Source organism: Eupeodes corollae, chromosome 1, assembly GCF_945859685.1.
Source record: "Eupeodes corollae chromosome 1, idEupCoro1.1, whole genome shotgun sequence".
In the NCBI taxonomy this organism is placed as follows: Eukaryota; Metazoa; Arthropoda; class Insecta; order Diptera; family Syrphidae; genus Eupeodes; species Eupeodes corollae.
The window spans coordinates 102,725,494-102,744,098 of NC_079147.1; the positions used below are offsets into that span (position 1 = coordinate 102,725,494).

The following is an 18,605-nucleotide window of genomic DNA, read 5'->3' on the forward strand; positions in this document are numbered from 1 at the left end:
TGTCAGGAATGGAAGGGACTTACAATTTAAGGCCGAATCCGAACGGCTAGTTTGAGAAAGCACTTTTTCATGACAAGAATTACTCTTGAAGGATTTGTCAATTCCTCGCAAGAGGCAGTACCCGCGAAAATTATTTTTTTTTTTTTAAATTAAGGTGGCACAGGCAGAGATTGAACCCAAGACCCCTCGCATGACAGTCCAAAGCACTAACCATCATGCTACGGGTACTACATTTATTTTATTTATTAATGATATAACAGAAAACATTGGAGGTGGTATCATAATAAACACAATTTGTTTTAATGTTCGCGGATGATTTTGATATCTTTGCTGAGACCGTTAACAGTATGCAATTGATGATAAATAGACTGGTAAATTATTGTAGAAAATGGAACTTGTCCGTTAATTTGACGAAGACAAAAATGATGATATTCATGAATAGTGGAGGGAGATACTCAAGAAATGAGCAATGGAAGTATGAAGGAGAGCAGATAGAAGTCGTCAGTTTGGGGAAGATGCATAGGCAGTAAATATCTAAACACAGCGCAAAACAAAAAATCGTACGTGCAACTGCAACATCTATCATGCTATATGGAGCACAAGTGTGGGGACACCGCTCATATACTACTCTTGAAGTTTTTCAACGATACTGTGTCAGAAGAGTATTCAAACTACCAAACAGCGCTCCCAATTACATGATTCATATGGAGACGGGGATGCCGGGGATATACTTTGGAGCAAATCTTGTGGAGATGGTGGATGTGCTGAGTATTTTGAATGAAGACCGCGGATGGGACGTAGTATACAAGAATACTGTTAATGCGCTGCTCTACACTTCTACAGAACACGTATTATTGAATGCAATTTTTAAACATCAAACTTTCTTTTGGCATAATGCCAAACCAATTAGACTTTAAGCTAATTTATTTGTTGAATGTATCATGCATAAATATTAATTTGGTCAAAAAAAAACTGAAACTAAACTAATCTAATTGAGGAATCTAAACTAGCTTAAGTTGGCAATGGAACTTTACAAGTATGCTTCTCGTAACCTTGTCTGTACAAAAAAAGAAAATACGGAGACACCCGCCTATTGTTTCCAACTGAACTTCTCACGTCGATAAAAAAATGCTCTAAGCCAACTACAGCTGAAAAAATTGTCTGTTTTGTTGTCTTACAAATTATTGAGTTACACTTTAGTCCAGTTCCAATTATACTTAACCAGTTGCAGCACATATTGCGTTCGAAAATAATTTAAGTAAAATACTCGTTGAAAACAAAAGTCTCACTAAACAAAAAGCCTAGTTTTCGAATATGGACGATTAAAGATTTAGACTTCCTTCAATTGTCTACAGGATTTTTGAAATTTTAAGTTTTGTATAGTGCCACTTTTATTTTCAGCGTAATATAATATTTGCTTTGTCAATTTTATTTAAATTCAAATACATTTACAACATTTATTTGGATTGAAAATAAAAAGCTATACAAATCTTCCAATTTAAGACCATGTCAGCACTTCAGATTCTGTTGGTTAGAATTGTTTCGTTTTTGAACGAAGGCCATGAAATTCAAAATAAAGCATTTAGAGGACTAAAATGAAGCATTTTGATGGGCCTGAAGACTAAATGTGAGAATATGTTTGGTTTTTCACCAACACTTTCTCACATTTAGTCCTCAGTAGCTTGTAGGCAAACCGAATTGTCAGCCTGAGATTCCCATCTTGTAAAATGCAGTATTTTTTGTTTAGAGTCACTAAATTGCGAACTATTGGACCAAGGTTCATAATTACAAGAAGGGTGTCCTCAAGTTATTAAACTATATATATAATTACTTTAGGATCTTTAACTGGTCACTATGCTTCCTCGATAGTGACGTTGACACTAGCTCTGATATGATCACAAGTTTGATTCTCCTGGGAATGAGAACTTTTATCCCGAATAGGGTTAAAAGCATAAGGAAAACGCATGGTTCGATGCGAGCTGTAAAGAGGTTATTAGGGTTAAAAACGTAAGTTTCCGTTGTTTTGAAGCCAATCCAACTGAGGAAAACCGGAATAAGTTCAAGCAAGCCAGGAAGGCCTGTAACGCCCATATTCGACGGACCAAATTCTTACATGACCAACAATTACGGCAAAAAATACTGCAATGTCCCAAAGGCAGTAAGAATTTTTGGTCATTTGTAAAAAACATGAGGAATTCTTCCTCTTCCTCGGTTCCTACGCTTGTTGTCAATGACACTCCTTTAGTTAGCTCTATTGATAAAGCCGACTTATTTGCAAGGCAGTTCGCCGAAAATTCCACCTTACCAGATAGTGTCATGACTCCCCCAGTTCTTGAACGCGTAAATGATTCTATGGGACCAATCTTTTTTCGTACTCGAACTGTGGCGAGAGTTCTTAAAGATCTCAACATTCATAAATCCGCTGGCCCAGATGGTATCCCCGCTATTATTCTGAAGAGGTGTCCTTCCACGCTAGAAAAACCACTGCGTAAGTTTTTTCATCTATCCTATTCTTCTGGGCTCGTTCCGAGTAGTTGGAAAACTGCATTTGTTCAGCCAATTCCAAAAAAAGGCGAATCTTCTTCTCCCACAAATTACCGACCGATAGCACTAACGGTCCTTCTTTCTAAGGTCATGGAAATACTATTCTAGACTATTTCAGATCTATCCCAGATCGCTTAGACTATACCACCCCAAAAATGGTATTTGGTAAAAGATTCCATGTGTCCATCCCTTCAAGATCCTCCTGGGAAGAAGAGGGACCCCTGGCAGACGATGTGGTACACTTCTATACTGTTGTTCTTTTCAGAACAACTGAATCTCAGTCTACCCTATAGACTTCCCAATAAATGGAGCGTATTCCAGTCAGAAGTAATGGCGATTAAAGAAGCACTATCCTGGCTCAAAGAAAACGTTATATCTTGTAAGGATATACGAATCTTCTCAGTCAGCCAAGCCGCTCTTAAATCTCTCGCGTCTGTCTCCACAAACTCTCAAACAGTCCATGATTGCCAATCATCTCTGAATGAGATGACGGAACAGTTTAACATTCACCTCATTTGGGTGCCGGGCCACAGAGACATTCCGGGAAATTGCAAAGCCGATGAGCTCGCCAAAAACGGAACACTTCTGCCTAATGTTAGACAAAAACATAACATAGGAACACCACTTGCTACATGCAAATATCTTCTCAAGCAATATGCTCTAGAAACAACAAATGCTAGATGGTCACAAAGTACCACCTGCCTAGCAACCAAGCAAATATGGCCAAGTATTGACTTAAAACGGTCAAAAAGCTTGATATCACTGAGCAGACAAAGTATAAGCTCTACAATTGGAGTAATAACGAGACACTGCCTCATAGGAAGACATGCTCTGAGGCTAGGGGTCTACACAAATGACTTCTGTAGAAGCTGCATGGACGAGGAGGAAGAGGAAACAGTCCAACACCTTCTATGTACGTGTCCAGCGCTCTCCATTAGAAGGAATTACTTTCTCGGTAATCCCTTCTTCGATAACACCAGTGAACTGGCAACGATTGACACAAAACGTCTCTCTAACTTTATTAAAAGTACAAAATGGTTTGTTTAAATTCATTACTCTCCTATGAGTAACCTCATTAGTGGTATCACAATGGACCCTTGAGGTCTACTTGCGTCAATGACATCTGGACAGCCACTCCAACCTAACCTAACCTAAGGTCATGGAAACGCTGATTAATTATCAGCTTAAGAAATATCTTGAGGAACGGAATGACCGGCAATACGGCTTCCGCAGCAATAGGTCCACTGGTGATCTCATGGTTCATCTCACCGAACAATGGAACAGATCTTGACATCGTTTTGGAGAAAGTAAGATTATTGCAATTGATATTTCAAAGGCATTTGATAAAGTCTGGCATCTTGCTCTCTTATCGAAAATGCGTGCTTTCGGTATCGACGAATCTCTTCTTCGTTGGATTAGAAATTTTCTTTCGAACCGTTCAATACAAGTTGTTTTGGACGGATTCAAGTCTGAAACTCATAAGATAAACGCTGGTGTGCCCAGGGCTCCGTTTTGTCTCCGACCCTCTTCCTCATTTTTATAAATGATCTCCTGTCTGCTACTTCTAATCCAATACATTGTTTCGCTGACGATAGCACTCTTAGCTTTTCAAATTCGTTTCCAGACTCACAACCCTCCTCTTCGGATGTGGAACTGCAACGGCAAAATATGATAAGCTCATTAAATTCCGACCTACACAGCATTGTACAATGGGGAATAAAAAATCGTGTGGAATTTAATGCTTCGAAAACGCAATGCTGTCTTGTATCGTTAAAGCGAAATATACCCCCCTGCCATTATCCATAAATGGCACTTGCATCGAGGAAACTGAACATCTCGATATTCTCGGTATGTGTATCACCAACCACCTTTTGTGGAACGATCACATACGCGATGTCGCCAAAAATGCCGCAAGATGTTTGGGTTTTCTAAGGCGATGCAAGAAGTTTTTCTCCCCCTCTGATCTGGCTGTTATTTACAAGACTTATATACGTTCAAAGCTTGAGTATAACTCCCATATCTGGGCTGGTGCTCCTGCAACTTACTTAAGCCTCTTGGATAGTATTGAACGTAGAGCATTTAGATTGATTGGTGATATTAACATCATAAGATCATTTACGTCACTTGAACATCGTCGAAATGTTTCTTGTCACACCCTGTTTTACCGTTATTTTAATGGTTTCTGCTCTAGAGAAATAGCCAGCTGCATTCCTCCCCTTAAACAGTTCAACCGTAATGCTCGCGCTTCTAGGAATGGTCATCAATATACCCTCGAGCCCATCTTCGGTCGTACTGTCAAGTACAGAGATTCGTTCTTTAGCCGTACTATGCGAATGTGGAATTCCTTGCCACACTCTGTCTTTCCCAGCTATTGCAATGTTCAGGAATTCAAAACCAATGTGCACCGACATCTCCTTTCAAACCCTCTCTCCCTTTCCTAGTGCTCACACTGTGTCTACATAATAAGGTTAATATATCCCCTTAAATGTGCGCTTATTATAAAAAAAAAAAAAAACTGGACTGGTTTGGGCTGTGGATTTTATTCGCGAGCTCTCAATAATTTTTCGTTTACTTTTTTTTTGAACCAATCGGAATCGATGGATAAGAACTGAACTCGTCCATTCAGACAAGGTTGGTGTTCAAATCATCAAGGTGAAAGAGACCACAAAGGATTGGCTGGTTTTTGAAATCAGCATGCACCCCACCGAAAAAGACGGGTGTCGCAGTTAGACCGAAAGAGAAAACCAGATCATAACAAAAGCTCAGAGTAGGATGGCATATTTGTAGTGGCCTCTTGGATGAGGGAAGTTTGACATGAATATAGCACTTTTTAGAGAAGCGAGGAAGAGTGAGGTCGTTGAAAGAAAAAAGTAAAATTAGTGAAAAACTAAGTCAACAGACCGGTTTCAAAAGTATAGGGCTGGAATTTGACATCTGTAAAATTAAATTGTTAAAACAATTTTTTTTCAGTCGAAAGTGTGACATTTACGAAAATGGATCGCTTAACTGGACAGTTTCAGACAACATAAGGGATTTCATTTACAATCAACTCCATTCCTTGAACTTAAATTTGGTAGAAAAAACAATCAACGGTCATTTTGACAAAAATAGACTTGACAGTTGATAGTTAGGGAGGTTTTTCTTGACCTTTATTGGAAACCAATTTTTTGACAGCTCGGCCAAACTTGAAGAGACTGGATTACATAGTTACAGATATTGGAAGGCCTGTGCTGAACACTAAAAATTAAATTTGGATTCGTCAGAAAATAACACTGTGTTCCATTTGGAAACTGTCCAGTTTAAATGCTTTTTGGCAAATTTCAATGTTGCCTTCTTATTTTGTTCACTATTTTGAACGATTTCAAACTAGCATCCACCGCTCTCCGGCGAATCGTTCTTTCACTCAGTTCCAATGATAGATCTGTTTTAAGTTCTCTGGAGGATAAGAAGGGTTTTTTTTATTGCCCGGATAAGCGGTTTATTCTCTCTGAGCGTCGTTGCCCTTGGCCTACCACCTACCACCTCTGTGGATAGTTTTCACGGTGTTATTCTTGTTAAATGATTTTATTAAGCGAGATATCATTGATTTATTAATATTAAACTTTTTTTCTATAATCGTTAATTAATTTTAATTTAAACGTTGTTGGATATTTATTTCGCGCCATTGAAAAAAGAGACCAATCACTTCACAGGTTATTACTCCACAAATTGCATACAGTGAATGACTATTTTTTTATTTTAGATTTTGTTAAGTTTCTAATATCCAGATTGATTAAAAGTACCTAACAATATTTTGTATCTACTGATGTCATGTGACGAGTTCAAAAAAGAGCAGCAAAAACGTTGCTTTAGTTTTGGCCAACGGTAAAACGAGAGATAATTGGAGATAATTTTTGTTTTGTTTATACCTTTAATATGCCAAAGACACAGTGTGAGCATTAGGAAAAGAGGGAAGGGTTGGATAGGAGGTGTCGGTGTACATTGGTTTTAAATTTCTGAACATTGCAATGACAGGGAAAGATGGAGCGTGGCAAGGCGTTCCACATTCGCGTAGTATGGCTAAAAAAAGAATCTCTGTACTTCATAGTACGGCCAAAGTTGGGCTCAAGGGTAAACTGATGGGCATTCCTAGAAGCGCGGGTATTGCGGTTAAATTGTTTAAGGGGAGGAATGCAACTGGCTATTTCACTAGAGCACAGTCCGTTAAAATAACGGTAAAAAAGGGTGAGGCAAGAAACCTTGCGTCGATGTTCGAGTGATGTAAACGAGTTGAAGATTTTAAATGCACCAATCATTTTAAAAGGTCTTTTTTGAATACTGTCCAAGAGGCTTAAATAAATTACGGGAGCACCAGCCCAGAGATGAGAGTTATATTCAAGTTTCGGACGTATATAGGTTTTGTAGTTTGTAGCTAGATCAGACGGAGAGAAAAATTTCTTGCAACGTCTCAAAAAACCTAGACATCTGGCGGCATTTTTGGCAACATCGCGTATGTGATCGCTCCACAAAAGGTGGTTGCTGATGCACATTCCGAGGATGTCAAGGTTTTCCGTTTCGTTGATGCAAGTGCCACTCATAGATAGTGGCAAAGACGGTTTATCTCGCTTTAACGATGCAAGACAGCATTGCGTTTTCGAAGCATTAAATTCCACACGATTTTTTATTCCCCATTGTACAATGCTGTGTAGGTCGGAATTTAATAAGCTAATCATATTTTGCCGTTGCAGTTCCACATCCGAAGAGGAGGGTTGTGAGTCTGGAAACGAATTTGAAAAACTAAAAGTGCTATCGTCAGCGAAACAATGTATTGGATTAGAAGTAGCAGACAGGAGATCATTTATAAAAATGAGGAAGAGGGTCGGAGACAAAACGGAGCCCTGGGGCACACCAGCGTTTATTTTATGAGTTTCAGACTTGAATCCGTCCAAAACAACTTGTATTGAACGGTTCGAAAGAAAATTTCTAATCCAACGAAGAAGAGATTCGTCGATACCGAAAGCACGCATTTTCGATAAGAGAGCAAGATGCCAGACTTTATCAAATGCCTTTGAAATATCAATTGCAATAATCTTACTTTCTCCAAAACGATGTCAAGATCTGTTCCATTGTTCGGTGAGATGAACCATGAGATCACCAGTGGACCTATTGCTGCGGAAGCCGTATTGCCGGTCATTCCGTTCCTCAAGATATTTCTTAAGCTGATAATTAATCAGCGTTTCCATGACCTTAGGTTAGGTTAGGTTGGAGTGGCTGTCCAGATGTCATTGACGCAAGTAGACCTCAAGGGTCCATTGTGATACCACTAATGAGGTTACTCATAGGAGAGTAATGAATTTAAACAAACCATTTTGTACTTTTAATAAAGTTAGAGAGACGTTTTGTGTCAATCGTTGCCAGTTCACTGGTGTTATCGAAGAAGGGATTACCGAGAAAGTAATTCCTTCTAATGGAGAGCGCTGGACACGTACATAGAAGGTGTTGGACTGTTTCCTCTTCCTCCTCGTCCATGCAGCTTCTACAGAAGTCATTTGTGTAGACCCCTAGCCTCAGAGCATGTCTTCCTATGAGGCAGTGTCTCGTTATTACTCCAATTGTAGAGCTTATACTTTGTCTGCTCAGTGATATCAAGCTTTTTGACCGTTTTAAGTCAATACTTGGCCATATTTGCTTGGTTGCTAGGCAGGTGGTACTTTGTGACCATCTAGCATTTGTTGTTTCTAGAGCATATTGCTTGAGAAGATATTTGCATGTAGCAAGTGGTGTTCCTATGTTATGTTTTTGTCTAACATTAGGCAGAAGTGTTCCGTTTTTGGCGAGCTCATCGGCTTTGCAATTTCCCGGAATGTCTCTGTGGCCCGGCACCCAAATGAGGTGAATGTTAAACTGTTCCGTCATCTCATTCAGAGATGATTGGCAATCGTGGACTGTTTGAGAGTTTGTGGAGACAGACGCGAGAGATTTAAGAGCGGCTTGGCTGACTGAGAAGATTCGTATATCCTTACAAGATATAACGTTTTCTTTGAGCCAGGATAGTGCTTCTTTAATCGCCATTACTTCTGACTGGAATACGCTCCATTTATTGAGAAGTCTATAGGATAGACTGAGATTCAGTTGTTCTGAAAAGAACAACAGTATAGAAGTGTACCACATCGTCTTCCAGGGGTCCCTCTTCTTCCCAGGAGGATCTTGAAGGGATGGACATATGGAATCTTTTACCAAATACCATTTTTGGGGTGGTATAGTCTAAGCGATCTGGGATAGATCTGAAATAGTCTAGAATAGTATTTCCATGACCTTAGAAAGAAGGACCGTTAGTGCTATCGGTCGGTAATTTGTGGAAGAAGATTCCCCTATTTTTGGAATTGGCTGAACAAATGCAGTTTTCCAACTACTCGGAACGATCCCAGAAGAATAGGATAGATGGAAAAACTTACGCAGTTGTTTTGCTAGCGTGAAGAACACCTCTTCAGAATAATAGCGGTGATACCATCTGGGCCAGCGGATTTATGAATGTTGAGATCTTTAAGAACTCTCGCCACAGTTCGAGTACGAAAAAAGATTGGTCCCATAGAATCATTAACGCGTTCAAGAACTGGGGGAGTCATGACTATCTGGTAAGGTGGAATTTACGGCGAACTGCCTTGCAAATAAGTTGGCTTTATCAATAGAGCTAACTAAAGGAGTGTCATTGACAACAAGCGTAGGAACCGAGGAAGAGGAAGAATTCCTCATGTTTTTTACAAATGACCAAAAATTCTTACTGCCTTTGGAACATTGCAGTATTTTTCGCCGTAATTTTTGGTCATGTAAAAATTTGGTCCTTCGAATATAGGCGTTGCAGGCCTTCCTGGCTTGCTTAAACCTTTTACGGTTTTCCTCAGTTGGGTTGGCTTTTAAACACCGGAAGCTCACCTCTTTCTCCTTGATAACCTCTTTGCAGCTCGAATCGAACCATGATTCTTTGCTATTTTTTTCTTTCATTGTTGCTAACTGCTTTCAGATTTAGTAAAATAATTAACAACAAGAGTGGCTATAGGAAACAAGAAAAAATTATGATTTCATGATCAATACAACGTACCACAGCGTAAGACGTTCTTTGGAGCAAACTGTTGCTTAAGTTTTGGCCAACACTGTATAAACAAAAATTTACTATAATTGCAGTGAGGACAATAGAAAGAATTTATAGATTTTTTACGTAACAACGAAATTTTCTTAACAAAAATACTTTTTATTTCTGATTGAAAATTCATAAATCTTTTCCCACTCTGATTCCTCCCTATTCCGATTTGCTACAGCGCAGCGTGTGTAAATATCTATGTATGTTTGCAATGACTTGTCGTTATTATATATCTTTTGGTTAATACAAATATTTCAAAAGATTAAAATTTCAATTAATTTTGTATTGATAAAAATTATAACCATCGTTTTGAACTTTTGAAAAAATAAAAAAATGAATACAAAATTAAAGGAAAAGATTATACAAAATTACATAAAAACTAATTGTCAAAAAAGACACCACTGCGATAAGATATATTCCATAGATATATGTAAGAAAACTATAAGTAGGTGCTTATCTTAATTAAAACAAAAAAACAAACACGACCTGGTAGGTGGGTTGGGTATTTACTATTTACATATATTAATTTCTCATCATGACTTTCAGTTGATAAGAGGCATACAAATTAAATCTTTACAAACAAAAATTAAAACTCTCCACAAAGTGGTGCATCTAAAAATAGTCCACTGCCAACAACTTGTTTCCGATGACAATAATTCAATGTAAATTGGAACTGGCAACTGCAGAGAATACAAATCATACAAAATGCAAATGATCTAAAGAATTCTCATTTAAAACAAGAAAAATCAACCCAACAAAAACCTAAAATTCAATTTAAAGAAAATAAACTTTGAACATTGATTTGGTTGCTTGTACGTGGCGGCTTCTATGTGGATGAAAAACAATAACAATTTAAGAAATTACATAACCATTCCAATAACTATTCCCTGCGATTTATGATTCTTTCAATTTCCAAATCAAGTCTAAATGAGTACATTCATTAAATGCAGAAAGTAAAGACAAAACAATAAACTATATTTGAAAATATATGGAATTAATTTAGTGTATATTATGTACCTGGTTTTACGCATGCAACTGCTTCTTTGGCAGACACAATTGGTGGCTTCCTGTCCAGGGGATGAGATAACTCATTGGAGTAGGTGAAGAAATTATTAATTTTTTGAACGGCCGTAACTCCATGACGATTAAAGCGAACTAAATTATTGCAAAGCATAGACGCCATTTTAATATAGTTTGTTATGATAAAGAATTATTGTCAAGGGCTAGAGAAAATCTAGAGGTCTAGGCTTTGAAGATTAAGGGGAAAATAGTTGATTGAAGATTGCAGTAGATGATCACTTTTGTTCCCTTGCAATCGAAACAAATTTGTATAATGAAAATGTTCCGACGGGACGAGACAACACCAACCAACCGACTTGAAAAACTGAAAGAAGAAAAGCTCGAATGTCGATTTATTCTTGTTGTTGTTGTCAGTTGTTGTTTTTTTTAAGATTATAAATGTCAAATTCAAAATGACAGCTTGCTGTCACATTCAAAGAATACGTTTCAGGTTTGTTAAAATGAACGCATTCCACTCGATGTGTTATATACTCTTGTAGTAGTAGTAGTAGTATTTTTATTCATAATTAAATTTTAACATTAAATTTTAACAAAAATGGATTATATAGCATGGCAAAATGCCGTCTGCCAGATTGGCAATAAAGTATAATTACTAGTTTGTAATACAAGTTTTCCTCGAATTATACTAAGTCGTGTTTTTTTCAGGTTCTTATTTATATACAAGAATGATTGTTACAACAATAGTGAATAAGGTGGAACATTTGCATATACATAATTATATATATTTTTTCTTCATTTAAAAGCTTTCATTTTGTATTCTTAATCTATATTTTAGTGCGATTTTGCAGTACTCATAAAGTAGCGGAACATTTATCTGATTTAGTTGCATAATAACCTCTTCCTCCGATAAGAAATCGTGCCCAAAGACACTTCTCCTCGTTTCCCTTAAAGTTGGGCATCTTCCAATGAAGTGGATAACATCTTCACGTTCGGCCAGGTTACATATACTGCATTCCAATGGCAAATCTGCTCTGTGGGGAATATAATTAAGGTTCAGCAATTCACTTCGAAGCCTGACCATCGTAGAAATTTTTTGTACACTATTAGAGTCGTGAAACTAATTTGTATTTACCAAGTTGTGGTTAAGTCTACTATAGATTGATCTGTACAACGACCCAGATGCTTCCGTTACGTAATCTTCTCTATATTGCTCATCTGTTTTTTCTATTATCTCGTACAAATTTCCTTTAGTACTTGCCACATCTTCAATGTTGATATTTAAGCTTAAATTACAACGCTGTGCCAATCCCATCCAGTCTGCATACCAACTTTTTCTACCTTCCATAGCTTTTACTACGATTTTCCTAATAAGTCGAGTCTCCGGCATCATCATAACCTTAAGTAAATAATCCGTTTGGAGCTTAAGCGTTTTTATGAACAGCGGTGATAGCCCCGTCTCAATCATAATAACATAATTAGGCGTGGTTGCTGGTAGATGGAATATCCTTTTCACATAAAACCTCAAAAGTTGTTCAACTGTGTCAAACTTCTTACTTCCCCAAACCTGAGATCCATATAGCAGAATGGTCTCCGCAACTGCTTCAAATACCTTGTATTTGCTGCTATGCGCGATGTTTTTGTTCATAAATCATTTCTTCCATGAGATATTGATAGCCGCTTTTGCTTTCTGGAGCTTTTCCTTAAAATGCTTCTCCATACTCAAGTTCTTCGAGAAGTAGACACCTAGATACTTATAATCGTTGAAAATCTCAATATTTTCCCCATTGAATTTCCACTTTTCGTTTGATGCGGTTCTTCCACCACTTTTTCTAAAAATCATTACTTTCGATTTTTCGATATTGACTATGAGGTTCCATAATCGGCAATAATTATGTACTATATTGATCATGAGTTGCAGAGTTTCGGGGGAATTTGCAAACATTACTACGTCAAAGAGAAGCGCCTTTATACTCTCTCCCGCGAAGACCACTCCGCCGGGCAGATAGTCAATCAGATCATCTATGAAGAGAGCAAATAATGTTGGACTTAATGCGCATCCCCGCCTGACACCGGATCCAGTTTCAAACCAGTCTGAAAGTTCTGCTCCATTCCACACTGCTGCATGTGTTTCCTTATACAAAGCTTCCAGAACTCGCCCAAATTTTCGTGACAAGCCCACTCCATACAATTTGTATAATAAAGCTCTTCGGTCTATGGTATCAAAGGCTGCCTTGAAGTCGATAAAGAATACATACAATTTTTTATTTTGCAACAAAAAGTTTTCCGCTATACTTCTCAGAATGAAAACGTTGTCAACTGTCGAATACCCTGCTCTAAATCCAGCTTGAAACTCTTTTAACAAATTCTGCGAATTTATCCAAGTTGTAAGGCGTTTTTGTAGCACTGCTGTAAATATTTTATAAGTGAAGTTTTGGAACGAGATTCCTCTATAGTTTGCAGGATTCGTTAAGCAGCCCTTTTTATGTATGGGGAATACGATCGAATCTCGCAACTCCTTTGGCGTTAAATTACCATTAAACACTTTATTAAAAAGTCTTGACAAGCAATCCTTCAAATTGTTAGTCCCATATTTATAAAATTCCACAGGTATCCCGTTTGCTCCTGGGGCCTTTCCATCTTTAAGGCTTCCCAAAATTAAGTCAATTTCATGCGAAGTGATTTCAGTATCTAAAATTTCGTTTTCAAATCCAGGAACTGCATATTGCCAATTTAAGGTACTTGGTGTTGGATTCAGCAAAACGTTGAAATGTTCCCTCAGTGCATTCTTACAGAGATTCGTATTTATAGTAAATTGTTTGCCATTAAGTTTCCATGCAAGCTTCCAGAATTCCGATGCATCTTTACAATTCGCCAACCTCCACGCTTCTAATTCACTGTAGCTTCTCTTTTTTTTGTTCTGCACAGCTCCTTGTATTTTTTATTCGCCTCGGTATATTTATCTCTACAACGACTTTCATTTAAATTTCTGAACATATTAAGCCAACGAAATGTATCCATGCGCGCAAGCTGACATTGTTCGTCGAACCACGGTTCTTTACTGCCTACTTTATTTTTAACTTGCTTTTGTGGGTATGAGGTCTTGATTATTTCTTCTAAATGATCAAAGTCCACATCCTCTTGAGTTTGAAGCTTCAAATCAAGTAAACGTCTATACGTAGGTGCTCTTGACTCTCTCCATCTTAGTTTTGGAAGCAGCTTCATGCTCGTAGTTTCTTCAGAAGTATTTATTTTATTATAAAAGGTTACAACTATTGGAAAGTGGTCCGAGTATGGTACTCCTTCGATTTCAAGGTCCGTAATATAGGGCTCCCATTCCTCACCTAAGATGCTATAGTCTATCACCGAAGTTCCTTGCCCGCTGGCAAATGTGAAATTGCCGACACCGTCGCTCAAACTAGTTCCATTTTGAATTCGAAGGGCAAAAGAATCGCAGAGCTCTAAGAGTTTTTTTCTCCTTGCATTGCATACTGCATCCTTTGATCGCCTATTTATTCCATTGATTGCGTTCATCACACTTGGTTCTTGTCCAACCCTTGCATTGAAATCTCCGATCATTAAAACGCTCTATCCCTCGTATGAGTTCTTACTGCAGGAATCCACTTAAAATTATAATCTATTAGCTTATTCTCAACATTTTTAAAATAATTTTCCGTCAAGAATGTCTCATATAAAAATACAAATTCAAAATTATATACTCTTGTGTTCAGTATTAGATGAAGTGGAATCGTTTGCTGAAAGTTTCTTAATAAATATGAAAAAGTATAGGAAGGGGATGCTTCAGGCAAATAGCTGTAACCAAATCTATGTTTAGGTATCCACCGACGATATGGAAGACTTTTTTTCACTCGTTCTAATATGGATATAATCTGCAGAGCTTTCATTCATCTAAAACTCTAGAATAATTCTGACATTTGGCCTGGTGCCCCAATAAAGTGCTTGATTGTTTTTGATAGAATTGAAAAAAAATGCTAAAAATGATAGAAGATCGTTCACTTACTGCGAAATTTGCTTCTCTGGCAAACCACTCAACCCTACGATTGCTTTATCGTTATTTTTATAAACAGTACTCTAGTGAAATAGTGAGTTGCATTTCTCGCATTAAACAATTCAACCGTAATAGCCGGAATGCCCATCAGTTTACCCTTGAGAACAATTTTGGAGTACTGGTAAGTACAGGGATTTTTTCTTTAGCTGCACCAGACTCAATATTTCCCACTAGTTATAATGTGCATAGATTCAAAACTAATGTACATCGGCATCTCTTTTATGGCTGAAACAGAAACACGCTTCAGCTTCGGCTTCACCTGACGTTTACGAGTTCAGCCATAGGAATTAAATGCATGCTATCACAATGGAGCTTCGACCTCACGTTTCGTTTGACAATCGTAAGGAAAAGAACGTAATGTGACTCCAAACGGGAGCTCTAGTTCAATTATCTGAACATTTGCTTTGTCTCACAGCTCAACAGCTGTAAAAAAATTTCAACAAACAAAATATTTGCTCTTTGGAGGGATGAAATAATAGAAATGTCATTCAAAGCAACATCGAAACAAGGCCACCGTAACGCAGACGAAGCCGAAGCGTGTTTGTGATTCAGCCATTATTATCCTTTCCTCCCTTCCTAATTGCTTGCACTGTGTTTATTAATTTAAAGGGTATTCATAACCCCTGTAGTACCCGTAGCGTGATGGTTAGTGCGCTGAAATGTCATGCAAGGGGTCTTGGGTTCAATCCCTGCCTGTGCCACCTAACTTTTTTCACGGGTACGAGGTGCGAGAAATCGACAAATCCTCCAAGAGTAATTCTTGTCATGAATAGTGCTTTCTCAAATTAGCCGTTTGGATTCGTTATATAGACTGTAGGTCCCTTCCATCTCTGACCACATTACTGGCACACAGGAATCGTTGAGAGTTGTAAGTCACTAGGCCCTGATTCTTCATGGACTGTTCGGCGACTTAATTTTTTTTTTACTTTATTCATAACCACTTTAGTTGTCTTTGGAGTGGAAAAGTGCATCGTTAGCAACTTTATAAATAAACTTAAAAAAATATTCATGTGTTTTCAAATTTCAATGGTCTACAAAAAAATGACATCGAAATGGGCGAGTTGCATCAAATAAGGTTTGTTTGGTTTAATGAAACTATTCAGCCAAATTGGTTTGCCTTAAAACTATTTTCAGATTTGTAAATATGGTAAGATTAAGAGTATGGGAAGAGTAATATATGTAGTTAAATACTGGAACGATGCAATTTTCAAATTAAAAAATCATTAGGTACATAAATAATGAAAATTTAGCAGTCAAAGTTCGCAATTGCGCAAGAAAAGTTTTCTGGACATAATTTTTTTCAAAGTGATGATCGCAATTGATTTTTTTTTGGGAACAGTTGAACAATTAGGTCTACACGAATGTTCAATAAATGATTCAAGGCCTTAAATATGGAATTCGTTAAGTTTCAAGGGCATACAGTTGCAACTATGCGAATTGGAATTTTTAAACGAAAGGATATGGTGCTACAACTATGTGACACCTACAACTATAGACCATTCTTGTTTAGACAAAATAACAAAATTAGGAATCGGTTAAAGTTTGGCAAAGTTAGATCCGCCCTGTGTACAGTCAGGGATGTTGCCTCTGAAGTGCTAGGTTTCACACGGCACAACAGCGAAACCCCTGGTTTGATGACGAAAGGAAGCGCACTTAGCGAAACAAGAGGCATAAAAAGTGGCACTGTACAGAAGGACCACCCACGAACCGAAGCCTGTAAAGACGACCAGGGGAACATCGTAGTAGAACCGTTGTCTATGTTGAGAATATGGAAAGACCACTTCTCCAAATTATATAACGGCGATGATAAACCGAATTCCGCTGTAAGGGAGATAGAACCACTCAACCTAGGCGACGCAGATCAACAATTCCGCCTACCCGACCTTGACGAAGTGAAGATAGCTTTATCTAAACTTAAGTCAAACAAAGCTGCTGGAGCTGACGGCATCGCTGCCAAACTATTCAAAGCAGCAGGCGATGACTTGGTACGGAGCATGCACCAACTCATCTGCAAAATATGGCCGGAAGAAAGCATGCCCGATGAGTGGAATCTCAGCATAGTGTGCCCGATACATAAGAAAGGAGATCCTCTAAATTGCGCCAACTACAGAGTCATCAGTCTCCTTAACATTGCGTATAAGATCCTCTCTGCCGTATTATGTGAACGTCTGAAGCCATTCGTCAACAACCTGATTGGTCCTAATCAGTGTGGCTTCAGACCAGGAAAGTCCACTACCGACCAAATATTCACACTTCAGCAGATCTTGGAAAAAACCCAGGAACTTCAAATCGATACCCACCATCTCTTTATCGATTTCAAAGCCGCATATGACAGCATCTATAGGGAAGAGCTCTACCGAGCAATGTCTAGTTTTGGCATCCCTGTCAAACTTATCCGTTTGTGCAGAATGACGATGGAGAATGCACGCTGCTCTATCAAGGTCGGAAAAGATCTTACCGATGCATTTGATGTCAAAAAAGGTTTTAGACAAGGCGATGCACTGTCATGCGACTTTTTCAACATCGTTCTGGAAAGAATTGTGCAAAACTCAACCGTCAGACCTAGAAGCACAAACTTCCAAAGGTCCATCCAATTACTCGGATACGCAGATGATATTGACATAATTGGAAGATCAAAGCGTGATGTCAGTGGAGCGTTTTTGAGCATTGCGACGGAAGCGAAGAAGATGGGTTTAGTGCGTCTTAGGATGCTTCGAGAGAAAAATTCTTCGGGTGATTTTTGGTCCCGTACGCATAGATGGAGAATGGAGGAGAAGATATAACGACGAACTGTACGGGCTGTACAGCGACACTGACCTAGTTAGCAGAATTAAAGTCCAACGGCTTAGATGGCTAGGTCATGTAGAGCGGATGGACATCAACACTCCAGCCCGGAAGGTCTTCGAATCCAATCCAGAGGGACGGAGCGGTAGAGGAAGACCGCGACTCAGGTGGCGCATCCAGGTGGGAGAGGACCTCAACTAACTTGGCGTGCGAAACTGGAGACAGCTAGCTAGGGACCGAGCTGGCTGGAGACGCTTGTTGGTTGAGGCCCAGGTCCGCCCTGGACTGTAGCGCCACCTTAAGTAAGTAAGTAAGTCACCCTGATCTGGGTTGCGGGCCATAGTGGTATCGTGGGAAATGAACGGGCTGACGAGCTAGCCAGGCAAGGATCGGCCCTTCATAGCTCACTTGCCGAAATGATTAACATTCTTCTTGGTGCTATGAAGGGTACAATTATTTCTATCTACATACCAAACTGAATCAAACCGAAGGTGGAGCAATTTACCCAACTGCATTATGTCTATGAAGAGATAGCCCACCTATAATAAAACCCGTATAAACGATGTTCTATGCAGGCCAAGGCAAGACATAGCCAGGATTCTTGCGGTTTGTACCGGGTCATGCAGAGAAGTTGGGTATCTCTTACAACACCGTTTGCCGTAGTTGTAGTGACCAAAGAGAAAGTGAAACGATATTCATTTCCTCTGCAAATGTCCTGCTTTGGCAAACACTAGAATGAAATGCTTTGCTTTCACGAACTTGATGAGCTATCTGAGACAAAGATTAGAGACCTAATCTTTTTTCCCAATGTGACAGAATGGCTCTAACATAACCGCTATGAAGCTTCTCTATAAATCTATCCCTTTTTATCAAAGGTCAAACGAGTTTTTGGTAGAGTAAGTTCGGATGATGTGGAGTGCCCTTAATATTTTCGGTCATCTTTGAAATCAAAAAGTTTTCTGATCAGATTTCGAGTTTTTATGTTTGTCTGGAGAGTTGGCCAGCAAATTTACCCACTCGTGTACTTGATTTTTAATTGTTTTATAAAATATTTACAAAAGTTTGGAAAAGTTG

At 38.5% G+C, this 18,605-nt stretch overlaps 1 protein-coding gene across 1 annotated transcript in view; it reads right to left on the bottom strand.

The window, feature by feature from the left end:
• The window catches only part of LOC129954136 (4-hydroxybutyrate coenzyme A transferase), a 35,773-nt gene extending 24,723 nt beyond the window's left edge, over window positions 1–11,050 (bottom strand). Inside the window, exon 1 of the mRNA XM_056067838.1 lies at window positions 10,679–11,050. Coding sequence (XP_055923813.1) covers window positions 10,679–10,844 — 166 coding nt within the window. The 5' untranslated portion in view covers window positions 10,845–11,050. The remainder of the gene's footprint in view (window positions 1–10,678) is intronic.
• Between the last annotated feature and the right edge of the window lie 7,555 nt (window positions 11,051–18,605).